At 40.5% G+C, this 28000-nt stretch overlaps 1 protein-coding gene across 1 annotated transcript; it reads right to left on the bottom strand.

Moving 5' to 3' along the window:
- Window positions 1-28000, bottom strand: LOC124272927. The gene is given in 13 exon segments (XM_046708172.1): window positions 1-23; window positions 116-231; window positions 951-1131; window positions 1308-1980; window positions 2694-2913; window positions 3970-4105; window positions 4566-4856; window positions 5166-5173; window positions 5175-5286; window positions 5474-5569; window positions 5821-5918; window positions 6618-6686; window positions 27927-28000. Coding segments are annotated over 13 exon segments (2082 nt in total). The 3' UTR covers window positions 1-15.

Below are 28000 nucleotides of genomic sequence, written 5' to 3'. Positions count from 1 at the left end.
CACGTTGAAAAAACCTTACAGGACTGTTGAAAAAGGTGAAATCATATGGTTCATGGAAATGAACAAAGAAACCAAAAAAACTGTCTATCGATTCACAGGATCTATGGTCACTTACATCTACGGTCGTGAGGCAACGTTTCATTAACAATCGCCAGGTTGCTGTCAGTTTTCCAGATGAAGAGGTCCACACGTTTCATACCGCTCTGCATGTCCAGAACGTTTACTTCAACACTAGAATCAAAGCAGTGAGACATTGTTGGTTATTTTTATTTCAGGCGATGAGACAAAGAAAGTAACATCGACGTAGTGCTATTCATCGACTATCAAAACGAACTTCATGGAATATAAAATGATAATTGAATCTTTATGAAGTATTCACACCGGAATGGGAACGAATCTTAAAATTATCTGTTTCTTTACATTAAAAAGTAATTTCGATTTACAATGTTACCGTTATCAGGTTATATACCGGACTTTGACAGGTAGAAAGTAAGAACCTCCGGTAATTTCATAACCTGTCAGTCATGTGTCCGGATAAATCTTAAAATGTTATATTTCCTAATTTCCTCGTCAATGTTATTACTCCTCGAAAAAAAATCATTTTCACAATGCCATCGAGGTGTTGTCAAATAAAAAATAGCAGTTTTATGGAAAATCCCAGGCACTGACCCTCTACATTTCTGATTGGTTGTTTGGGTGCAAGGTCTCGCGTACCACAATGAAAGGCGTGACCACTTGACCGGTAAAAATTACTTATGACAGGTATTCTCAAAGTTGAAACTCGGCCCGATTACTAGAATAAAAACAAACAAAAACAACAACAACAAAAAAACACAAAAAAACCCCCAAAAACAGACATGTGACGAATAATCTATCAAACTGATGAACTAACTAACATCCGTGTGTTTTAATACATTGAAATACTAAGGTACATATATATAACGACTCACGTTGAACTGAATGAAACGTTATTCGTCTGGACGTTCCTCCTGAACACAGGCTGCTCGACTTCAGGCGGTGTATCATCAAAATGTACCCTGGTTGAATCTATCCGGGTGTTGCCTAGGACGTCTGTAGCTCTCACCCAAACTGTCACCGTGTCGCTCTTCGTCAGTGGACCTAGGTGTGAACCTATGAATCACAAACGAATATTCATTATTTCAGAACAAACAGGGTAGTCACGTGATGTGAATAAATAGATTTACTCCATTATAAGATACCAATATGTCGAGTTCTGTTGCAATAATATTCATGGCAGTAAGTATAATCCCGAATTGACGTATGTTGCATAATAACGAACTCGTTACCTGGAGGTATGGTATATATTTCACTGAGTCCAACATCAGTCCATTCCGCCTGATTCACACCGGCGTTGCTGTCCTTCACATAAGCTATCTCAAACTTGACAACACCTCTCTTGTTTTGTATTGCGTCTACTGTCCTGTTTCCTTCGTGGTCGTCCTGTCTGGACTCTCTGGGGATGTTCTTCAAGAAGTCCTCGAGCTGTGGCGGGTATTGGAGGACTTGGTTCAACCACTTGCCCTGCTCGTGCATCAGGTTGACAAAGTGGTTGGTCCACGTGATCTCGATATCTGTAGATGGATCATCTTGCCAGTTGTACCCGCCATTAGGATCCGCCGAAGATATGTATAGACGGTTGTGTGCCCCTGTATCTATAGTAACACTGGACACGGGGTCGTATATGGCGATTCTCCTGACAAAGACAGAGTTATTGGCCTTGTCCGAGGCCTCCAGGATGAAGGAGTACACTCCAGGAGCAGTTGGTGTGTAGATGGCTTGGAAGGAGTTGGAGGGAGATGACGACTGATTGACTTCAACAGGTCCATATATGGGATTCAAGGGTTCATACTCCTTCAGAACCTGGTTCCCATCCACCTGTAGTTTAAATACCTCCCAGGCATAGCGGTACATGCCAGAAAGAAAATCATTCCAGTTGGACCAGCGGAGATTGATTGGATTCTGAAAATAATGTGTAACAATGTACCTGTTCCAAGCCGATATCAATAGGATATTGCTTTGGGTTTATATTAAATATGCAGTTAAAATTCCATTTAGAATATTGTTATGCTGTCCCGACATTTAGTGAGGACCAGAGACAAGTATTTTAAAATTATTTATAAGCATTATCACAATTTACTGTTGAGACACGTCATGGTTCCTTGTAGTGAGTGAGTGAGTTTAGTTTTACGCCGCACTCAGCAATGTTCCAGTTATATGGCGGTTTGTAAATAATCGAGTCTGGACCAGACAATCCAGTGAATCAACAGCATGAGCATCGATCTGCGCAATTGCATGGTTCCTTGTAAGACACAATACGCAGTGTGCTGTTTCTCTGCAGCTTTGATTAAAAATAGGTGTTGAATGTGTGCTCAGGATTCATGGAACAAAACTACGTATTCACTTTGACGATAAATACAACGACTTTTATTGACCTTGTGATATCAGCAAAAAAGTCATTCAATCGTATTTAGAGTACATAACATAATCTTTTAGTTGAAGACATGGGGATATAATAAGATGACAGCGTATCATTCAAACCTGTACATCTTGAGGAAATACTACATATACAATGTTGACACATAATGTTTCATGACAATGACAGTGATGCCAAAACTGTTTCTATTCTTTACAAATAATGACCATGGTGCCTTTTCACATGTCATGATGTTTACCTTTGTCACATCTTGCGTCATTGAAAATGGTTCACCTAAACAGGGTGACCCTTGACCCAGGCAGCTATGGGTTGGTTCCTTGAAGTCAAAACGGAACTGCATAGACTGATCTACCATATGTCCCGTGTAGTTCTGGTTTCCTCTGTCTATCAGGCCAGAAAAAGTTTCTTCCTGGAGTGCCCGGTAACCCCCGCTCCAGGCCTTGAATGTTAGAATAAGTCTGAAGTAGAGAAGAAAAGATGCGTATGTAGCCCTTGCGTTTCCTGGCCTTACCATTTTTTATCTCAATATGTTCTAACAAAAGTTTTAAGATATACATAGCTCAGTACATTTACCATGACGATATTCTTTTCAATAAAAGCTTTCTCAATTCCCTACCATAAGTGTACACGGTATGGATTCCATTATATAGACACGATTTCTCTTATTCATTCTGCTGATAAAAGTGATATACCAGTCACAAAATACAAATGGAAACCATGAACAAATGGTTTCAAGACGTAGTTGTAGTTTACAACCAGCACCAGCACAACTAAATCAAACCTGTGCACACAAGTACAGGGAGGACCGGCATATGTGTACTTAAATGAATCACTCATGAGCTCACGTAGGCTCGAATGAACTATGAGTTTGTGAAGTCTTCTTCTATTCACTTCATTAAGATAGAATCGTCGTTCTGCAGACATGATTTTATAATGGCACAAACAAGGGAATGACATATATATTTGTGAATAATGGTATATAAAACTGGCACAACGCATGCAGACTTAAAGAGTAGAAATAATTCATAGTCACAAACAATCACAGGGCATTCTCAAGAATATTCCATTTTCTCTCAAATTAATGAATACTGAGATTTGTTTCTAGATATCAATTTCTCAATGTCATATTCATCTTTTAATATCACTTTGTATGTGATCAAACTTGATTCACACCGTCATGACAAAGATGTGGCGCTTGGCTAATATGATCATGTGTTTGAGCTTGTGGTCACTATTGGCACAGAATGTTATGTCTTGAGTTGACAGTTCGATTGTTCTGTGTAGGACACTATTAACAAAATTGGTGAATTCTTTAGAGAATAAATAATGGTTGTACAGTTTATTGGACAATTCTATTCGCAACCACACTCTAAGAGTGAAGAACCAAGTCGCAAGCATACAGTATCGTCGATTTTGCACACCGAGGCTGCCAGAAGAAGTCGTAACATCAGTATATCACAAGGAAAGTGTATTTTCCAACATAACACGTTTTACAAAAGAGGAAAAGATCTTACGTATCTCCGTTTTCCAGAGATCTGTTGTAGTCTGGTTTGATAATGTCACAGTAGTAGGTGTCGGAGGTGGGGTTGTGGGAAGACACAGTCGGTGTGCAGGGCAGAGTTGTGTCAATACTGACAATCGGAGTTGACCCTAGAAGAAAAATGTAAGATACGAAGTATTTTGTAACTTTTGCAACAAAATGACGCTGATTTAGTTTGGTGTGACGTATAGCATATGACATTTATGTTTGCGTATACAACAATAATTATGTATTTCTAATGTCGGTTGAATGCATGACAAAATGTATTGTTATCAGGCCGGATTTATAAACGCGTTTCGAATGAAATGAACTCATTGTGCTGATCATGAAGATGTTTTCATTTCTGATTGGTTTATCGATCTTCCTAAGACATAATCATGATAATTTGTGATGCTTCCGGAAGTAGAACCGATAGTAAAGAACCATCCTCGTTATGTTTTTAGAATCAACACCTCCAGTCTCTCTGACTTACACTTTATTATGGTTTATGTATAATTAGCATTACGTAGAATAGCATCCGATTTTACTCGTACTCTATCATTATCATTTCAATGAGGTAAATATTCCCACCAGTCAAAGGTAGTTTCTCGTGATGAATGTCAACTTCGGCTTTAGCAATACCGATGCCATAGCTCTTGATGAAAAAGGGCTGAGTGTGATTATCCGTCATGTAATGGGCAGACGCAGTGACGTTCACCCAGTTGAATCTCTCCCTGTTTGTCCACACGGAGTCAGAAACATTGGACATGGTGGAGTCCACGTACAGGGAATACGTCTCCATGGTTAGCATCCCGGTGCCCCGCTGCCAGAACGACAGTCTGGCGCCGATCTCGTAAATCTCTGGCTTCTGGGGTGATTCCACTGTAACAAAAATTACCATAGACATTCAGCCGCTTGTTACCTTATGCATCACGAACCGTCCTCAGTGTGAAATTTGGGATCTATCCACTTTGACTATATTTACAAAGTTCACGCACATTCCTTACCTCATTTAATCGATGTGTTATTACATATTCCATTTTTATCACAGGTAACCATAGTGAAAGGACAGGTGTACACAACGAACTTTTTCATGGGCATTTATTTTGTGGTTGAGAAGAATATACCACTGGTCCTTAATTGACTTTGTAATTGACATGAGCTTATAGTGTAAACATCATGAACCAGTACATTGTCTAATAGTCACTCGGACGAGTTGACGGAGACGTGAAGCCTGAAGAACAGTCACAGTTGACACTGGAACCTGGTGTACAGCTACCGGGGAAACAGGGCCTCTGGTAGTTACATACCACTGAAAAACAAACCAAAAACTAAAGATAGATCAAGCGAAACCATATCCTTTGCAACTCTAGTGATTTCTTCTGTGTACGTAAGAATTTAATCCACCAATTGGACAAACTGTACTTTTACTATTTTATTATTATACTATTTTACTATTATACTATTACTGTTAAAGGAAAGGCATTAACAATACATACACGTGTTACACGTTGGTCCTATAGCGCCATCACTACACTGACAGGTGTTGGGTAGCACACAGGTACACCCGTTCTTACAGGTAGGGCTGCAGATTGCTGGAAATATGACATCAAACAAATCAAATTATCCCCTCATGTCCTTTCTCACAACTGTAACGTGTCATCACATTGTGCAAACTGTTGAATCTCTCGACTAAAATACAAAGCAGCGAAGGAACTCGATACTTCTTTTATGAACACTACATGCTTAGCACTGTAATTGCAGATTATAATTCGGTTAATATAGCCTCACAGATTCCAGCTGATAAATACGTTATGCGGTTACTATGTGAAGGGACCAGTCTTACGTCGGTTACAGTTCTGGTCGGTTGAGGTTGTCCAGCCAGGACAGCAGAAATATACAGTCCGATAATCCGGCACCCAGTACCACTTGTAGTAGCAGCAGCTGAATAGTGGAATCAGAGGGAACATCTCATTGATGACGATGATTATGGGCGACATACAAACTTAAATCCACTGCAATTGTTCAATTTTGTGATTGCTAAACACATAGTAAGTCTAATTGAATTGTAAATCTTGTAAAATGAATAGTTCTACACGTTAATCACACACACTGTGTAGTGACATATTGAAACAGGCGACATAGTCTCTGCCATATACAATATATAGTAGGTGAGCGAAATGCAGTTGAACTTCGTATTAAAAAATATGGACCAACTTGGCGGCTTGCATACACACGTGTGTGTATGTGTGTGTGTGTGTGTGTGTGTTCACGTATGCTTGTGTGTCTCTGTATATGTCTATGTGTGTGAGAGTGTGTGTATATGAATGTGTGCAAATGAGTGTGTATGTGTCAGTCTTACGAGTTCAGGAAGTACTGGTATGATTCCATTAGACCATTGAGATACCACTACGCACAATTTAACTGAACTGTCGTCGTATCCCTTTAATATCGAGCCCCCAAATGGGTGACAACGTTGGTCAGTATGACACTGCAACTGAATGAACCACCAATCTTCAGCTCTCCGAGCGTGTGCTCAAGGCATGGGGCCACGTATTAGGACCAAAAAATAGAAATGTGCAGAATGTATTCACCCTATAACTAATCATGTGAATTGTTACAACATGCACTGGTTCCACATACCTCCTCCACGTCCGATATGCACATCGTCTCACGTGTTTGTAGCTGCAGATTGTCCGAGAACAAACGTTCCTAAAAATAGACACTTTCAATAAAACCTTTGTCAACAGCACTGCTTCATAAGGTTACAATCAAAGTATACACCAAATATGTCGTTAAGAAATTAACAATTGAATCACAAACTTTGAAGTATATATGTGAGAGTGATAGGATTTTAAATAGTAAGACCGACTGTGTTTGAAAATTAGATTGGCCAAGCGTCTTTAAGTGTACCAACATGGATCACCAGCAGTGATGTTCTGGCGGGGAAGCTGGTAGAAAGCAGGATTATGGTAGTTCAGTTTTGACGTGTACTGTTTGAACGATGCAGCGGGACACGAGGGAGTATGATTGCATAAATTTGGCGTTTATCTTGCGAGTAGTCGAAGGTGTGACGCCAGTTCTTTAGGAAGTGCTTCGAAATTACGGGATATTTCATGCTGTGTAAGCCATATACCGTTTACCATATAGGCAAAGTTTTACTCACATTTTGCTGTTAATTGTGTCTATTTAAGGATGTATGTTTATACGTTTTTCTGATAAGTTAAATATTGTTTGTTTATGGTGGGCTTATGAATTGTAATTGAGTTTGTATATGCTCATAATGGACCCGCTAGTACGAGAGGGATGTTCTCTAATAAATGTGGAGGATAAAATCATATAATTGCATTTTCGAGATAAATGTTTTATTAATATTATTTCCATCACGTCTCGTTAATTTCAGCCTTGTTGGTGGTCAGTCGGAAGTAGTGTGGCATTGTTGTATAAGTGCGCAGTGACGCAGCCATAAAATCAGAAGTATTTTCAATCCAAATTCATTGCGTCCAATTTTGTTAATTGTCCAATACAATTCAAATATTCCACGTAATTATGGTAGAATATTAGAATAGACATCATACATAACAATTATGATAAGTTGTTGCATAAGGCAAAACAATGCTTCAAGATACGCAATGTTTTTAATTTACTTCTTTATTTTACTTCCCTTCACTAATCCGCTAGGTGCCCTGATGCGATGTGAGGTGTACGTGTTACTAATACACTTAGACAGTATAGCCTTCACCTTCACTGGTAACGCTAGTGCAAGGACAGTATGTCAAGTGTTATGTTATGAAATAGTTGTTCGGTGATTCCATGATACACCAGGGAAATCTTTAATTGGTAGATTGCAATAATGAATCACCAGGTGATCTTTCTCCTTCCTTATCAATGAATTAGCAATGCAAATTGAAAAAAATTGCAGAAATGGTATTCAGTTACATCCAGATGTGTTCCAACTTTGTCTTTCATTGTTTGTAGATGGCATTGCTCTTATTTCTAGTACAATTGTTGGTCTCCAGAAGCAAATAAATGAATTATAAAGTTATTGCGAACAATCTGAATGTGAATATGAGTAAAACAAAAATAATTACTTTCAAAAAAGGATGTAAATGGTCTCGACACGAAATGGTATTATAAAGGCAATCAGATTGAATCTACAACCTCATATATACCTAGGTGTATATTTTACTAATAAGCTTTCCTGGTCAACCCATGCAAAGTACGCATCTATTCAAGCACAAAAGGTGTTGATAGGTATACTGAAAACATGTTAAATACTTGGAGATTTAAATTTAGCATCCTTTTTCAGAATATTTGATGTTAAAGTTAGTCAGATTCTATTATACGGCGCTGAAATTTGGGGATCTCAATATTTTGACCAAACAGAACGAGTTCATTTACTTGCATGCAAGACGTTTCTTGGGGTAAAGATGAGCACAACTAATGTAATGATTTATGGTGAGTGTGGTAGGTTTCCTCTTGGTACAAATTCACAAGTTAAAGTAATCAAATATTGGCTAAGACCTTTAAGTATGTAAAATGCTGATTTTATATTAATGATAGAAATGGACACACAAATTGGGTAACGAATGTAAAGAATGTTGTATTTACAACAGGTATGAGCGGGATGCTGAGTTTCCCTCAACGTTTATTAGTTTATTTACGCAAAGATTGAAAGATATATACCAACAAAACTGGCTTGAAAAACTTCCCCTTCTACGAAATGTGATTACTATTCTTCTTTTAAACCATGCATTAATTCTGAGCATTATCTATCATGTGTCACGATGAAAAAATAGAGTAAGTTTAGCACGTTTTCGCTGCTCATCACATGATCAGTTGATTGAGAAAAGTAGATTTATGAAGATAAAAGGGAAGATAGGTTGTGTAAATCATGTAATATTAATATCCTAGAAATGTCCATCCATCTATAGATAAATTGTATTCCTTAAAGGATTTTTAAAAAGGTTAAACACTATGCATTTTTATTACATAATGTCATTCAAACATGAATATATACCACACCTGCACCATCCATTTACGAAAAATAGTCGTAAAAATTATAGATATGCACCAAAACTAAAACCGCTTTAGCCCCGCCCACTCGTATGCATATTTATATTGTTAGCGGTCTGCCGTCTGTGGGTGTGACGTCATACCCGAGAGTCCGCTCAGTGTTTTGACATGTCAGTAGTGTATGTGCCATTGAGTTGAAAGTGACACGAAGCGCAATATTTTGAATGAAGCGTTGTTGTGATTATGTATTGGAAACTAACAACTGCACTTCAAGTTTTGATGATTATCCAACTGCGTAAACAACACGGATGTACATTTCCTGAGAAATTCTATTTGACAACAGGACATAGATTGTTTACTGTCATCGTGCGGAATTTGTGAAGCCCTCCACGGACGGTCATCTGTTCGTTACACTTTTCGAAGAAGTGCTATGAAAGAGACCTAACCTCTGGCGAAATATGGATACGAATAGGCAAACTTAAACTTTAATAAGGATGCTATATATCGGGTATTCCTTTCGACATTCCAAACAAACACAGAGGCCGAAATGTCAACTTGGGACTGAGACCGAGAGTTGCATTCCGTAGGCGACGTTGGTTGCAGGTGAGTTTTAAGATGTAGTTGTTTTGGAGCAAAATAAACACTCCAGTAGCTAGCTATATAAAGCAATAGTTGATGAAAAAGTACGTCATAATTTGCGCTCATGTCCTATTTTCGATCAGAGATATATTTTCACTGCCGCTGTTACTGTTACTGTTACTCAGTAGGGCCAAGTCATCTATTTCCCGAGACGGGTGTGTTGTGTGAGTGTGTGTGGAGGGATTGGGATGAGGGTGGGCATGGACAAATGAGAACGTGCAACATATGGGTGCGGTGGTGAGAGAGAGCACATACGTTTTAAAACATAATTAAAAATGAGTCATATCAGATAATTATCCACCAGGGACTGCTCCCTTACCATGTTAAAATGGTATGTGAATTGTGTGTGTGCGTGGGAAAATCAGGGAAATATGTTCATTCAGATAATGTATTTCTTTGTGGGTTTTGTTTTTGGCGAATGTAAAAATGCCACTTTAATGCTATTTTTTAGGATGTACATGGCACCATTTCACATCAATGAAAACAGCCTAAATACCCTAAAGTGACCATGACTAGAGAACCCAACTGGGGAATCAGCTACCCCCTAGGCCTAAACAAAGCGGCCAAGCCAGTGAACAAGAAACCAACACGTGGTAAATATAATTCATCCTACTCATGGCCATTCTTGAGAGAAAAAACATGTTTCCTTCCTACAGACTTGCAGAACGCAACAGCCTATTTTTCCAGGATATTCTGCCAGATACTTTCAGTTATAACTAGTAAACAGGAACTGGTGAATTCACTGACATCAAGATATAAAATGAAATCATGTTTTTGTGTCTAGGGTGTGAACGGAAACCAGTTGTGCCTGATGTCGTAAGGTCTGTTGTATTCGTCTGTTTGAATCCTGGGACTTGTTCAGATGGTTAATGTTTCCAAACTGCAGTCACCACTGTGTCACATGGTGTTATTGCATTCATTATTTTGACATAAACAGTTTAAAGTATGCAAATAAAATAGTTGCTTTAATTTTTGTGTGCTGGTTTCTTGATTTGATCGCTGGTCTTCCTTTGGGACTGATCACACTTTACATATTACTACTAGAACACTATGAAGAATTTTCTTTTTCACTAGCTGACAGTTAAAGAGAACGATAAGGATTTGTCAGCATTTATTGCATCTATATTTCTTTATTATATCTATTATCAGCTGTTAAGGAGGTTACTGTACAGATCTTTAACATTTTACATTTTATGTATATTTTGCAGATTTATATGACAAAGTATCACGACATATAACCGATGCTTTACATGTGCATGGAAATTGAAAATGTAACAAACTGATGTTTGATGCACCGATATACCGACTTCTCCGAAAACATACACTAACGAATTTAGGGTACTTCTCTACAGTACAGTCGTGAGATTGAACTTATCAACTTCCGTAATGGTACGTATTTCATAGAAAAGATTATCACCATTCTAAAAACTTTACGGATAAATTTAATCAGAAGACGCATTTTATAAAATAAAGTTGAAACTTACATAATAACCTTAATAAAATCATGAACCTCAAACGTAACTATTTCAGTGTTTACCTTCCCATACCGATGTATACCGGAAGACAGGCTCAGCACATTGATCGAACATTATCATGACTGCAAATTTTACTGTGACTGCTGAAAAATTAATTCAGTATCTAATCGGTTTTCCATGAACATGTGATAGGCAAGTGGCTTGCATATAAGTCAGCAGTAGGTCGATTCAAAACGTAGTCGGGATCGGGATCGTCCCACGGCTGTATGTTGTCAACTGGTGGAATCGTCGTCAATATTCCTGTTGGTCTTGCCGCTAGAAATACTTTCAAATTGAGCAGGTTGTATGTATGTGATATTATCTGTATATAAATTTTAGTATACCATCCAAATCCAGGTTTGACTTCGTGGATTTATTTATTTGCTAAACTAGAAGCAGAAGCGAACAGGCTCGCTACCACTGTATTTTCCGTGTGTTGATGTAGCGACTCTCGGGTATGACGTCACGCGACCACGTGACCGCCTACCTCATTATCTTGCGAATTGGCAAAATGCTTTCGAGGGAGGTGCGTTTTAGATTCACAATAGGAGCTGTATAATGTAATATTACTGTTTATAACTGTACTTTTTGTATATTATATGTATCTAAGTGTTCATTAAGATCGATTATAAACAATGTGTAGTGACCTTTTTAAAAATCCTTTAATAAACTGCAACAACCATGAATCACCAGGCCGTTCGAAGCGAGGCGGTGGAATCCATTGTTTAGAGTCTGGGTCCAATAGGCCATGACCAATTAGTTAACAAAGATGGACTAAGGTATAGTCTGTAACAAGACACAGGTAACACTTGGTAAGACATTTTATAGTATGAATATTTACATATAGTTTGATTGTAACCGAAGTCGGTGCAGGTGATATTCCTAGCACTAAACATACAGTCCGACAAAATTCATGTGATAATATTATGTCTGGACTTAACTCTGAATTTGAAACCATATAACACTAAATTCTGACCAATCTTAGTATTAGCAATGTATCTAAACTTAACCTGAGCGATCGTAATTTGTGATTCAGAGGAGCTATTTATGTCCAAATATTTTTCAGACACAGAAGAAGCTGTACCAGGATACGTACATATTCAAGGGTACTGTCCAAATTCAATTGTTCATCACATATGTTAAATAAATAAATTTATATATACTGAGTCAAATATATTGGCATATATATATATAAACGATTGAGAGAGGAACGAGGGTGGTGGGCTCTGTTATCAGACATGATCCTTCTGGTCAGGCGGTCAAGACTCTGGATATCTTGCTTTGTCCAATCAACTACTCCAAAGGAATAGGAAAGGATTGGCACAGCAAAAGAAACTTCACAAAATTTAATTTGAAAAATAATGAATAATTTTTCTCTGATGATACATCTATGTATCCGAAATGGGATCCCTATCTTTCGACTCTAGAAAAACGTTAGCAAAACCCACTCAAACCCATCCATTCGTCGTGCAAATGACGTTAGTGCCAAATCAGGTTTTGCACGTGCAGTCGATCACGTGATCTTCGCATCGAAGTTTTCTTCATATGCACGTGTTTGCATTGGCCTCAAGAATTGAAAAAACACTTTTAAACCACAGTTCTAACGGTACTTGAAATGCCACGATTGTCAAATGTGCAACGTGAACGTGCCGTTGGCATGTTGCAAGCGGGAAGATCAGTTATTGACGTCGCAAGAGCAATGGGATGCAGCCGTCGTACTGTGTATGACTTGCGAGGTCGTCTACAACAAACTGGCACCACTTCTGATCGCCCAAGGTCGGGTCGTCCACGTGTGACGTCACGAGCAGAAGACCGTCAAATCGTCCTACGTCACCTACGTGACAGATTTCTGCCGACTACACGAACCAGGGCTGAGATGTTTAGAGGTTGACTGTCCTCACAGACCATTCGAAATCGGTTGCGGGCTGCCAATCTTCATTCTCGACGTCCATATCGTGGGCCAATATTGACGCCGTTTCATCAACGTCAACGTCTGTTGTGGGCCCAACGTCACCTCCGATGGACCCAGAGAGACTGGAATGGAGTCGTCTTTAGCGATGAATCCAGGTTTACCCTCAGATTCGCGGACGGCAGGCATAGAGTCTGGAGACGACGTCGTGAACGGTATGCCCAATGTTGTGTATAGGAAGTCGACAGATTCGGGGGCGGAAGTTGCATGGTGTGGCGTGCTTTCTGTGGGAACAACCGTTCCAGACTTCTGATCATCCGTGGAAACCTCACAGCTGCTGCTTACCGCGACCAGGTGCTCACCCCTGAACTCGTTCCTTTCATGGTTGCTCATGGCCCAGGTCTACAGTTCCAGCATGATAATGCTCGGCCGCATACCGCGATGTTGACACGAAATTTCCTTCAAAACGCTGGAATCAACGTCATGGACTGGCCATCGAATTCCCCTGCCCTTAATCCAATAGAGCACGTTTGGGATGCACTTGGGAGAAGGCTTCGTGGTCTTAGGAATCAACCTCAGAATTTGCAGGAACTTGGCGCTGCCTTGCAAGAGCAATGGCGCAGAATCCCCAACCACGTGTTCACAAGCATCAGGCAGTCGATGAGGAGACGGTGTTTGGCTGTTGTGAATGCGCGGGGCGGCCATACACGATATTGAACTGAGAAATTTCGCATTTTTTATTCTTGTGAATTGACATTCTGTATACCCATGTTTTGGAACGGCGGTGTAGCCTAATGGAACTGATTATGGCACTGTCAGTGTATCGAGTACATCACACAGATCTCAGCAATGAAATAATAAAAATTTAACCATCTTACCATCTCTTGTTCTTTTATACTGCCCTGAAGTAAGAATGTGAAGTTTCTTTCTTGACTCAGTATATATATACTAATTATAAATTCCAATCTCTATAATAGATGACACTGTTCAGTGTAGTAAACATCAAATGGTTTACATAATACTGACTTGCATTGTCTTTATGTAGTATGCCTTCACAATAATCAGATGGTTATAACAGTCATGAAAAAGTTCATATTTTAATTGTTTAGACATAGCATCAATAAAATTAACCTGTTTTCCTTCTTTACATCAACAGATATCTGATTTGAACAGTGGTGTAATGCTTTCTGATCCAAGATAACATAGCTTCGTTGGATCCGACGTCGGTATAGGTAAAGTCGGCAAAAACCGTTGGGCCGACGTGGGCTGACCGGTTAAACCTGTCACGGCAATCGGTCGGTTGAATGGTGGCACTTGCAGCAGTGGCTCGACGTCGGCACGCCACCGTATTCAGGGTTTGTCATGCACATGTTCGTAAACAGTACACATGCGATAGATTCTACATCCTTTTTTAGGAAATGTGCCAGCCTATACTACCAAGCTCGGTACTTTCCTTTGCCATATTTTGTTGATCGTAATTAATTATGTGCATGCATGTTTGCCTTTTATATCGATCTATTTAAAAAAAAAGAATATACATTTAATTTGATATGTATGCAGGGTTACAGACGATGAATATGTACAGTTAAAAAGTTCTATGATTTAATTTAATTATACCGCCTAGCTTCAAACTTTTATTTCAACCCGGGACGTTTGCCACTAGCGGTCCGCGGTCAACACGATAGTGGTTTATCTCCCTTCACCAGAGGGCGCTGTAAACAGGAACTTGCTTCGGGCACGCGAATTTGTAAGCAGGCGACGCGGCGGAGATGTGAGTATTCGGTTAGTTCCCAGAAAGAAGAATTGTAAAAACACAGGAGTGAGCTTGGGGATGATTACCTTCAAGGCATCTGATCTCGAACTGATCTATGTTTTTACATGCACAAGGTTGATGCACATCTCCGTGATGTTTTTGGAGTTTGTTGAATGGTAGAGCAAATAATACGAACTATCCTGTATCACTCGAGGATTTCCATAATTATTTCAAGAATGTAAATGAGTCAATTATTAATGAAGTTATACAGCCAGATATTGACTTAGATCACCCTGACTATGATGACAGTATACTTAATGACGAAATATCACTAGTTGAAATTAATGTAGCTTTACAAAAACTCAAGAGAAACAAAGCCCCTGGATTAGATTTTATTCAAAATGAACACTTGACTTCAACCTCGTCAATTCTAATGAATTTTATCAAGAATATTTTAATGCAGTACAAGAAAGCGGAGTATTGCCTGAGTCATTGTTGAATGGTATCATTCGGCCTGTTCATAAGAAAGGCTGTAATCGTATGGATCCTGCTTTTTATCGACCGATAACTATTTTAAGTTGTTTTGGTAAATTATTCACCAGGGCCTAGATTTTCGAAGCTATCTTAGCGCTAAGATAGTCGTAAGTTAAGGTTAATGAATGGCACTTACGACTATCTTAGCGCTAATCTAGGCCCAGCATTATAAACGACAGGCTCACCACATTTTGTGACAAAAACGAGATGGTTTTAGAAAGGGCTTGTCCACAACGGATAATGTTTTCATTATTCAGAATCTTATTCATAAAATGAAAGAGACTAATAATAATTATTTTGCGCTTTTGTAGACTTCTCGAAAGCTTTTGATAAAATATGGAGAGCCGGCCTTTGGTATAAATTAAAACATATTGGTGTGAAGGGAAAACTACTAATTTTGATTCAAAATATATAACGACATCAAATCATGCATATGTGTAATGCTCCAATACGATAAATCCCCTTTCTTCTCATATTTGTCTGGTGTCGGGCAAGGGGAAAATTTGTCCCCTCTACTCTTTTCAATATTCCTTAATGATTTAGAGTTATATTTAGAAAACGAATCGTGCGGTGGAATACAACTTCATTCTAACACTGAAAATATAGCGCTTTATCTCAAACTGCTTGTACTTCTATATGCTGATGACACAGTCCTCGTTGCAGACACACATGATGATTTACAAAATGCTGTTAATAACTTTGCTACGTATTGTACAACATGGAAATACTGATAAAACTAAGATATTGATGTTTAGTTCTGGACCTGCGGCTAATTACAAAAACACGTTTATCTCGCTGATCAGACAATAGAGATTACCGATACATATAAATATTTAGGAATATTATTACATAGAAATGGACGTCTGAACTTTGCCATTAAACACGTTGCAGAACTCGGCATGAAGGCATCTATATCATTGCTAAAACGAGCAAGAAATATAAAGTTACCGTTAGATATCATACTGTCTGCATTTGATACATTGGTTTATCCAGTCTAACTGTATGAATGTGAAATATTGGGATTCGAAAATTGCGATGTCATTGAACGTGTTCATCTTAAATTCCTTGAAATAGCTACTGGTCTTAGATATAACACCCCGAACTTTATGGTTTATGGAGAACTTGGAAGACAACCTATTCAGCTCCAAATCTCCAAGCGATTAATCACTTATTGGTGCAAATTGAAATTTTCCCATCCAAATAACAAAATAGCAGCTTTCATCTTACATTATATCATGGATGATATTACCTGGCTATCGTGTGAAACATATATTTTGTAAATGCGGCTTAACGGATGTATTTGTAAACCGCTTTCATTATACTCAATCCTATATCATATAAAAATATGAATCAATCCTAAAAGACCAGTTTTTACAATCGTGGACCAGTGAAATAAATAATTCATCAAAAGGACAATATTATAAGATTTTTAAAAACTCTCCTTCACTCGACAAATACCTACTGCCATCAGAAAATATATGGAAACCTATTCTATATTTTAAAACATCTAACCCTAAATTGCCAATAGAAAGTGGGAGATGGACGAATTTCGCAAGAAATGAAAGAGTATGTAGCCTTTGTAACTTCCAGTTAACTGGGGATGAATTCCATTACATCTTCAGATGTTCATATTTTAGCCAACAACGTATCACTCATCTAGAAAATAGCTCTTGTTCCTTCCCTAATCTCTCCACATATAAAAAATTGATGTCAAGTACTAAAATGTCAACAATCAAACACTTATCTAAATGTATCAAATTTATATGTTCTAGTGTTCAGTAATCATTGCATATATTCCCTGTCACCTTCTTGCATACTTTGTAAATTCTACATTCCATTTTATGTACTCATGTACCACCGGAGGTGGTTCCATTTTGAGTAATACACTCTGAGTGAAGAAGTTCTATTCTCGAGGTATATCCCTATTCTCGCGGTAGTTCGATTCCTGTCCAAGATGGCGACCCCCATGTTGTTTACCGATGATTTTGTCTTTGAAATTCATGACACTTAATGTAATGACAACTTGACAAAGAAAGACAAGAGTTTACATATTATGGTTTTTGAGTTTGGAAACGACCTAGTAATTGATGACATTAGTTTTTCACTAAGTACCGCGAGAATAGGGTCGGACAGTGTATGGATATGCATAATGCTTAGGGTAATATTACCATTCGTACCACATTTAGATTTAGAAAACAAGCTTCTGCTCATGTCAGAGAATGAATAAGAAAAGCATGTTCAAGAGAAAATTCACTCACAAACTGGTACAAATTATTTCATTAGGATTTGTCTCTATGTTTAATAAAAGAAAAATCCCCTTCACTTTTAAAAATCGTTTTCCTAACGCTCTTATTTTTTGGATATGTCAATGGGTTGTTTTAAAAACTATATCAATTTTAAAAAGCTATATTTAATCAGGATATCGTGGAAATACAATTAGGAAGCATGTGATAGCTGAGGTATGTCATCATAACAATATTTGATTTTAGACATTTGTTTCTGAGGCATATAATAACTAACAAAAAGACATAATGCTACAGTTGTCTTTGAAAACTGTTCACATGGAAACAGAATATAAAGCTACAGCTAGACAGTAGATGGTCTCTCGGGGAAAATCAATTGTCAATATAATATACATACACAATATAATTGTCAAGAAAATACATGTCATATTTTGTCATAAACACATTCGACAAGGTCACAGTGGGCCAAGATTCGCTTGGAAAGGAGTACTTGGGAAACACGGTGTGAATTGACAACGGGCATTCGCTGCTAGAATTTTGCACAGAGCAGCAGCTTTATTCATTACGAACGCCATCTTCCAGCAAAAAGACAACCTGGATGCATCCATGGTCCAAACATTGGCACCTCATCGATTACATTTTAGTGTGCCAGAGTGACCTCAAAGACGTCCTACACACAAGTCTGATGCCCAGCGCAGAATGTCACACTGACCGTCGGCTTCACTCAAGGCGTCACTTCAAACCCAAACCAAAGGGATTCCAAAGAAAAAAATCAAGCTCAGCAATCTCAAAACAGCTGAAGTGGAAGCTGTCTACAGGGCCAGCTATGGAAACATCTCCTGAAACACTGAGGAAACATCTGAAAACAACCATCCTGCAGACATCTGAAGAAGTCCTTTGGTTCACCCCAAAGAAGAACAAAGACTGGTTTGATGAAAACAACCAAGGATTCATGAATTGCTAGCGAAGAAGAGATCGGCTCACCAGGCCCACCTAACACAACCATCTTGTCCCGGGAAGAAATCTACCTTCCGTCTTGTGTGCAGTAACTTCCAGTGCAAGCCTCAAGAGATCCAGAATGAGTGGACCAACCTCGCAGAGAGAACTGAACTCTGCACAGACATTGGTGATTACAGAGCTTTCAACACTTCCAACTCTCTTCAGCGCTAACCGAGTCATCCAGGAATCAGCAATTCTCCTCATTCCTCAACATCCAAAAAAAACTGAACTGGATGAGCTACCCACCATCGAAGAGACCACCATGCTACTAAACAGCTGAAGAGTGGCAAGGCAGCTAGAATTGATTGGAATCTACTAGAAGCATTGGGGAACGTCACTACTCAAGAAGCTCCATGAATTCTTTGTCTGTTGCTGGGAGCAGAGTGAACTATCACCAGATAATCCGCGATACAGTCATCTTCACCTTGTACAAATACAAAAGCGAAAAGTCAGACGGCACCAACTACCGGGGAATAACCCTGTTCTCCATGGTGGGAAAAATCCTTGCACGGGTGCTCCTGAACACCATAGCTGGAGACCACTTCCCAGAGAGCCAGTGTGGCTTCAGAGCCAAAAGGGGCACTACAGATATGGTGTTCGTCTTCAGGCTGCATCAAACGAAATTCCAGGAACAGAGGTCTGCATATAACGTTCGTTAACCTGACCAAAGCGTTTGACACTGTGAGCAGACAAGGCCTGTGGAAAATCATGGAATGTCTCGGCTGTCCCCTAATTTTCCTCACCATGGTCATCCAGCTGTGGTCATCCTGGCACTGACTCTTCACCACCTTCTTCAGCATGATGCTAAAGCAGGCCACATGGGACATTGACGACGAAGACGGTTCTATATCCACTATTTCGTCAATGGTAGTCTTTTCACTTTCAGGCAATTACAGACCCACACACAGACCCTGGAGCAACTGATCCGCGACCTCCTCTTTGCCGATGATGCTGCCCTCGTTGCCGACACGAAAAGAACCTTGCAGCACTTGATATCCTGCTTTGCAGGGGATGGCCAGCCCTTTAGGCTTGAGGTCAGCCTGAAGAAGACGGAAGTCCTCCACCAGCCTGCACCACGAGAGTGTACAGAGCCGTTGTTCTCACCACACTACTGTACGGCTCTGAGTCGTGGGTCTTTTATCCCCAGCATCTGCGACCTCTCAAGCGCTTCCGTCAGCGCTGTCTCAGCACCATCCTCAACATCCACTGGGGTGATTCTGTCACCAATGTCGAAGTCCTGGAGCATCGCCAGTGGTCTATCCTTGTTGCAAAAATATGTCATTGTTTTCCCCATTTTCTCCCATAGTGTCAAATTGTATTGAACTTGTTTATTAAACGAACGATGCTGTTCTAAACTTACAATCCCCGCTAAACATTAGTCAGTTAAAGTATTTCGTTGTAAATGACCGTTTGTCGATGAAGGTGTAGCAGGGCAACGTGATAGCTTAGCCCTGTCTTTGCATTATTATTATATTTTACAGATTAAAGATGAAAATGCAGCAGACAGGGTTTGGATGATCCTGGCAGTCAGGCTGGCAGAATACGCTGCCTAGTCGAACCCACCAAGAATTTTCCGGAGAATATAAAGGCTCCCCGACACTGCAGCCTTCTGCATTACCCAGAGTGTCAGAAGGGTTGTACTCCCGGTGGAGAACCCGGGCACTCTCCTGATCTGTGCCAAGAGATCAGGAGGTACCAAACCAAGGGCACTGAGAACAATTGGGAGCCTGACAACAGTGTACTTGGGATGCAAGCACGACATTTCAAAGGCGAGGTCCGCATACTTACCATGCTTTTCCTGACTCTTGCCAATCACATTGGTGTCAAAAGGGACAGAAAATTCAATGATATATATAAATTCATTTGCTTTATCAAAACGGTTTGTTGGCAGGAATTCTTCTGAGGCTGTGTATGGGCCAATTCCACAAATGTTTAAAAGCATCATTTTCATGACGCCCTGGACATGGACCGACCTCGGAATCAAAGCCACAGGCATGGCGAAGACGATAGTAAAAGCAAAGAGCCATGTCATCATGTCGTTTAAGATATGCAGTTTGTGCCAAGGAAGGACATCCATTAACAAGGTGTTGGACAGTCTCTGTAAATTCATTACACAGTCGGCATTTCATGTTAATATTTTCTTAAAGAATCACATTTTGGCGATTACGAGTGGGAAGTGACTGGTCCTGAGCAGCAAAAAGGAAGCCCTCAGTTTCACATTTGAGACCAGGCGACTTCATCCAGGTGAAGGAGTCGGTTGGATTGCAATTCTGTTGCATTCATGTACACACGATGCAGTGGTGTCTCAGGAAGGCTTTTCTAAAATAGACCGACTCTGGGCAGACTTGGTGAATGACTTCACCTGGTTTACTCCCATCGCTGTACCGTCCAGCAGTATATCGCAGTCAACAAAATTAACTTCAAATTTCAGATTTTGTCCAACTACCTTTGCACGCTTAAGATAGTTGTGGAATTCCTTGCTTTCATCATGAGTCTTGACATGCATCACCAGAGGATCATCCGATAAATACACTCTCTCAAAAAAGAAACGCAACCCCTGTTTTTTTTGGTAATGTTTATATCAATTTTAACTGGTTATTACATTTGTATTTTTAAAGATAATGCCATGAAATTTGACATGGTGAACCTTAGGTCAGCACGGTATAACGTAACAGTTAATGCAGGTCAGTATCGAACTCTCAATTTACGCTAGGGGGCGTTGTCTTCAGTATCTCGTTGTAGAGCCACGAGCTCTAATCACAGCAGTGCACCTCCTCGGAACAGAACGAATCAGACGGCGGATGTTTTCCTGGGGGATTGCTCTCCACTCTTCCTGGAGTGCTGCGGCCAGTTCAACCAACGTGTGCGGTTGTGGTGTACGTGCACGAACACGACGATCCAGCTGGTCCCACAGATGTTCGATAGGATTGATGTCTGGCGATCTGGAGGGCCACGGCATCACGTTGACGTTTGAATTCTGTAGGAATGCCACTGTTGCACGAGCTGTATGAGGGCGGGCATTGTCATGTTGAAACAACTCCCTCTGTTGGTCGATTATCGGCAGAAGATGTGGCTGTAAGACGTCATCAATGTACCGTTGTGCCGTCAAATTGCCACGAATGATGACCAAGTCTGACCGTTGGTTGTAAGACATGGCTCCCCATACCATGATGCTTCCTCCTCCAAATCTGTCGACCTGTCGAACGCAGTTCGGTGCAAAACGTTCATTTGCTCGTCTATAGACACGTTGTCTACCGTCACGTCGTTGAAGAAGAAAAAACGAAACTCGTCACTAAACCAGACTCTTCTCCAGTTTCTTAGGGTCCATCTCCCGCGTTAGTACACCACCTGAGACATTGGCGTCGATGTTGGCGTTTCAAGACGGGCCCAACAACTGGTCTTCTTGCACGTAAATTTGCCTCATGTAAACGGTTCCTGATGGTTTGGGCCGATACTCTCCTCAAACCTGGCACCTGTGTTGCAGTGATGGTGGGTGTGGCATGCCGATTACGTAGGTGGCTGAGTCGAATAAAAGCGATCCTGAGCCGGTGTGGTGATCCTAGGTCTACCGCTCCTGGGACGATCTTCAATTGCATGGAACTGTGTGTAACGATTCCAAAGTCGTGAGATTGTTGTTTTGTGTACGTTTAGATGACGGGCAACTGTTCCAAAGCTTTCCCGGCCTCAATGCGACCAATGGCAATATTTCGATTTGCTGTACTCAAACGGGGCATTTTCGAACTTGATTTGCAGAGCAAATTATGAGAGAAAAATTACAAACTATGCGTGCTTTTAAAACCCTCTACATGAACTGTGTTTTCAACGATTTGCACGTGCAACAGGCTTTTAGCATTTTGTACATGACAATTTCGCACTTTCTCAAATAACACGGATACAAAGGTCATCATGTGTGACAATGGTTCCGTTTGGGAGCTTATACTGATCAGATGGGAACGTATTAACAGTATTTTGAAGAAAATTCTAATTTACATTCACCATCTTTATTCAAGAAATGATGTCAGATATTTAGATAGGGGTTGCGTTTCTTTTACGAGAGAGTGTATATGCAAAAGTACACAATAAAATTCTATCATGAAGAGCCTCCACATTAATCAAACCCCGACCTCCAGAATTGATTGGCATATATATATATAAAACGATTGAGAGAGGAACGAGGGTGGTGGGCTCTGTTATCAGACATGATCCTTCTGGTCAGGCGGTCAAGACTCTGGATATCTTGCTTTGTCCAATCAACTACTCCAAAGGAATAGGAAAGGATTGGCACAGCAAAAGAAACTTCACAAAATTTAATTTGAAAAATAATGAATAATTTTTCTCTGATGATACATCTATGTATCCGAAATGGGATCCCTATCTTTCGACTCTAGAAAAACGTTAGCAAAACCCACTCAAACCCATCCATTCGTCGTGCAAATGACGTTAGTGCCAAATCAGGTTTTGCACGTGCAGTCGATCACGTGATCTTCGCATCGAAGTTTTCTTCATATGCACGTGTTTGCATTGGCCTCAAGAATTGAAAAAACACTTTTAAACCACAGTTCTAACGGTACTTGAAATGCAACGATTGTCAAATGTGCAACGTGAACGTGCCGTTGGCATGTTGCAAGCGGGAAGATCAGTTATTGACGTCGCAAGAGCAATGGGATGCAGCCGTCGTACTGTGTATGATTTGCGAGGTCGTCTACAACAAACTGGCACCACTTCTGATCGCCCAAGGTCGGGTCGTCCACGTGTGACGTCACGAGCAGAAGACCGTCAAATCGTCCTACGTCACCTACGTGACAGATTTCTGCCGACTACACAAACCAGGGCTGAGATGTTTAGAGGTTGACTGTCCTCACAGACCATTCGAAATCGGTTGTGGTCTGCCAATCTCGATTCTCGACGTCCATATCGTGGGCCAATATTGACACTGATTCATCAACGTCAACGTCTGTTGTGGGCCCAACGTCACCTCCGATGGACTCAGAGAGACTGGAATCGAGTCGTCTTTAGCGATGAATCCAGGTTTACCCTCAGATTCGCGGACGGCAGGCATAGAGTCTTGAGACGACGTCGTGAATGGTATGCCCAATGTTGTGTACAGGAAGTCGACATATTCGGGGGCGGAAGTTGCATGGTGTGGCGTGCTTTCTGTTGGAACAACCGTTCCCGACTTCTGATCATCCGTGGAAACCTCACAGCTGCTGCTTACCGCGACCAGGTGCTCACCCCTGAACTCGTTCCTTTCATGGTTGCTCATGGCCCAGGTCTACAGTTCCAGCATGAAAATGCTCGGCCGCATACCGCGATGTTGACACGAAATTTCCTTCAAAACGCTGGAATCAACGTCATGGACTGGCCATCGAGGTCCCCTGACCGTAATCCAATACAGCACGTTTGGGATGCACTTGGGAAAAGGCTTCGTGGTCTTAGGAACCAACCTCAGAATTTGCAGGAACTTGGCGCTGCCTTGCAAGAGCAATGGCGCAGAATCCCCAACCACGTGTTCACAAGCATCAGGCAGTCGATGAGGAGACTTTGTTTGGCAGTGGTGAATGCGCGGGGCGGCCATACACGATATTGAACTGAGACATTTCGCATTTTTATTCTTGTGACTTGACATTCTGTAGACCCATGTTTTGGAACGGCGTTGTAGCCTAATGGAACTGATTATGGCACTGTCAGTGTATCGAGTACATCACACAGATCTCAGCAATGAAATAATTACAATTTCACCATCTTACCATCTCTTGTTCTTTTAAAGTGCCCTGAAGAAAGAATGTGAAGTTTCTTTTTTGTATCAGTATATATTGGTGGCTTTGACCTTGTTTCAAGCATTTAACTCTGCACTCCAGATTTTCTTTAAGCGAGATTTTTACTCGGCCCGAAGTTTTTCTTGATTCTAGGCATTCTGGAACTTGTCTCGAGCTTGCATTCCAAGATAGGTGTAGGCCTGATCTTCCGCAAGATGCTCAATAACTCCTGCCCCCTGTAACTTGACCGATCCATCATTAACTACCTTGCAACGTTTCAGATTACATTTGTCGAGTCCAAATGTCATGCCAATATCATGAGAAAAGGACTCGACAAGGAGAACCTGTTCTTTCAAATTGGTATCTCCTTTGGCAAGGAGCTCGATGACCATCTCCATGTAAAGGAGATGAGTAAGCGATGTTGGGGATCTGTGCTGAGGAAGTCCGGGTTGGTAACCCTCCCATCTATTGAGCAGAAAGCCCAAAGGATTTAGAGACAAACAAACGCAAAGGACTGAAGGAGCCCCCCCACACACAACCACCCAACCCACCCCACCCACCCCGACCCTCCCGGAAACATCCCCCTTCTGATTGGAATAGATTCCCAAGTCTGCACCTGCCCTTGCAAGCACATCTCAAGTTAAGTCGACCAGCAACTCATTAAAGACTTGAGTAAATCAAGTAGTCGCTCAGGGAGGTCAATACAACGAAGATACTTCAGAATCCATTCATGAGGGACAGAGTCGTATGCTTTCTTGTAGTCAATCCGGCACATGGAGAGTTTGTTATTATTATAGGATATTTATATAGTGCACATATCCATATTTGATTATAAACGTTGTTTATGCTTCAAAGGTGCCAACATTAAGGTTTGGGGTCAAAACAGCATCACTCACTTTGCCATCAAGTTCTAAACATTATTAGCCAAGCCTGATTAGTTTTATCTTGGGACATTTTGTACTTTCACATTTCCTTGGATGTGTTAAATTATTATGGCAAACTTTTTATGTTTAAGATGGCTGACCAGATATGGCTAAACATGCTCAAACTTATTTCAAACATGTCTTTGAGCCAATGCTCTAAGATTGTGTTTAAGGCCCACGAACTTTATTGCCAATATAAGGTCAAAATGACAAAAATCTAAGAACAACGTAGTTTCTGGTGCGAAATTTGAAATTTTGAATTTTGAACCTTTGACCTTAAAGATGCTTAAACACATGTATTCAGAAGCTCATGTAACCTTTCTTGGAAATCAATATCTAGTTGCACGAGGACAAGATATATTTTTTTGTTTTACAATTAAAATGCATGGTAACCATGGAATCCGAATCCCATGTGTCCTAATATATGTTGGTCTGAAATTCACTTTTGCTGAAAGTAGGTGTCTCATGATACCAATGGTGTTATTCTAGTGGTGCACTCAGCGCACATGTAAGCACATACTGATTACCTGGCGTAGTGTTTTATTCAAATCACCAACATAATCAATGATGATCCTCGCTGAATGTCGTTCCAAGAGGCTGCTAACAGTTTCTGATGAAGTTTACCATTCATGCCAGATGTCACAAACTTCGGTAATAAATTCGGCCAATGTAAGATGTAGAATAGAATCAGTTCATGTTCAACAAGAACATCTGCCTCCATTTCCTGTTCAAAATGCTATCAGCGTGCCAGCTTCATTTAAATAGAGTGCACAGTTAGCACGAAATGTGAGTTCTAGTTTAGCCTTAATTCAGTAAACTGATCAAGAAACTGTTGTAATTTATCAGACACCAAAAATGGTCAGTATTTTGAGTAATTCGCCTTGAAAATGTAGACAGGTAAAGAAAATAATATATAAGACTGCCTGCTAAATCGTAATTGGTATCATGGAGAATAAGCTGATGGCTCCCAACAAGGAAACAAATTATCAGCCAAAAGCAGAGGTTGGAGAGCACTGTTATCAGTCAAAACGGTAATGGACTTAAACTTGGGACAGTCACCAGTAGCTGACAGGAAAACTTTACAAGCAAAGGTACATACTCCTCTCCTCACAACCAATCGACTTTAGCCGAACCACAAAAAGGCTGCAATGTGCTATTCCATAAAACATTAGGGAACCAATATTTGCTTAAAGAGCAAATGTAACACACGCAGATATGTCTATAGCCCTTGAGTGTTTTATGTCACAAGTTCTGTTCACATCTAAAAGACTTGCCGGGGAAGTTTCATGTGCTTAACGAAAAAAGACAGGAAGGAAACAGGAAGGAAAGCACAGGAATTTGACTTGCCAACGCAGGAAGGAAACAATAACTTTGATGTCATTTTCCTCTTCCCAATCATTCCTCATAATCGAGTCAAGACCTGTAATAGGGAGAGTTTCTCTCACAACAGTTGACTGATGACTGTTCTGCCAAAGTTAACTTCTCATTAGCCGAACCACAACTATGGTGTGATTACTGTAACATTTGACCAGCTTAAGTAGCAATACACATAACTGTCAATTAATTTCAAACACAGTGGCAAGTTGCCTGTTGGCAATGACATGATCTTCGAGACACCCTTTTCAACAAATAAGGGTATTCTCAAAGACAAACTTTATTGTGACAACAAACAGAATCAGTGTTAAACTTTTATTGCCGCAAATGAAATGTTATTACATGGAAAGACAATTGTTTCAAATGGTGACGATCAGCCGTCCATAGACACAGTGATCCTGGCATATGCAAATGAGCCACAAAACAAAAAGGGTTTACAAACATGTTTACAGGGTCAGCTTAGACTGTGTCTTTCATGTGTATTGATGTAGGACTGAAAGCTTCGCCTCATTGAGAACACTAAACGTGGAAGACGGCCCTGGGAAAGATGATTTCCAGCAGTGTTGTTTCAAGATTTGATGACGTAAACGTCTCTCCATTTCACCCCAGACGTGTTGAATGGGCGACAAATCAGGGATGTTGCGGGCCAAGGTAACACATTAACATTGTTCTAATTAAGATCCTGCTGAATAATTCGACCAGCGTGTGGTTTGGCGATATCGCTCCCGCAGGATACATTTCTCTTGCAAGGTTTGGTCCGAGTTGTAAGCATTTGCTGCAAGGAACGTGTGGTTCGTATTGTTTGTTTGTTGCTTAACGCCGCACTAAGCAATGTTCCTGTTGTATGGCGGCGGTCTCCAAATAATCGAGTCTGGAGCAGTCAAATACGTCAGCGAGCCTGACCACCCGACCCTGTCATCGCCTCTTAAGACAAGCTGGGATGCTGTAGACCATTCTAACCCGGATCTTCACGGGCATCGGTCATGACCTTATCAGTCTTGACTCGGGGTCATTACTGGTGGGCGGCCACTACAAGGACGGTCTAAAACTTGATTGTTTTACGGAAAACGTATCAAATGGTGTTTCTATGTTTCACGCTGCGATGAACAAGACTGAATCGTACATGCAACTCTCCATCTATCATTTTCCGCTAGCTCTGGCATGAACGTGCCCAAAAACAAACATACATTCCATTAACAACGTCACGTGCTGGCGGAGCTATTTCGTGCCACTAGCTAGACGGTAATTGTCATTGTGACAGTATCAAGTGTCCAAGGTTGAAGTCACTTTACCCAGACCTTTGGACGCTGAACTCGACAAGGATCACCAGAAGTACTACTACCAAGAGGAGAAAGTGTATCTTCAT

The sequence above is a fragment of the Haliotis rubra genome, unplaced genomic scaffold (assembly GCF_003918875.1).
Source record: "Haliotis rubra isolate DU_JTF1 unplaced genomic scaffold, ASM391887v1 Scf1741, whole genome shotgun sequence".
NCBI classification, from domain to species: domain Eukaryota; kingdom Metazoa; phylum Mollusca; class Gastropoda; order Lepetellida; family Haliotidae; genus Haliotis; species Haliotis rubra.
The sequence above is the reverse complement of the archived record's forward strand: the minus strand, read 5'-3'. Positions and strand labels throughout refer to the sequence as shown.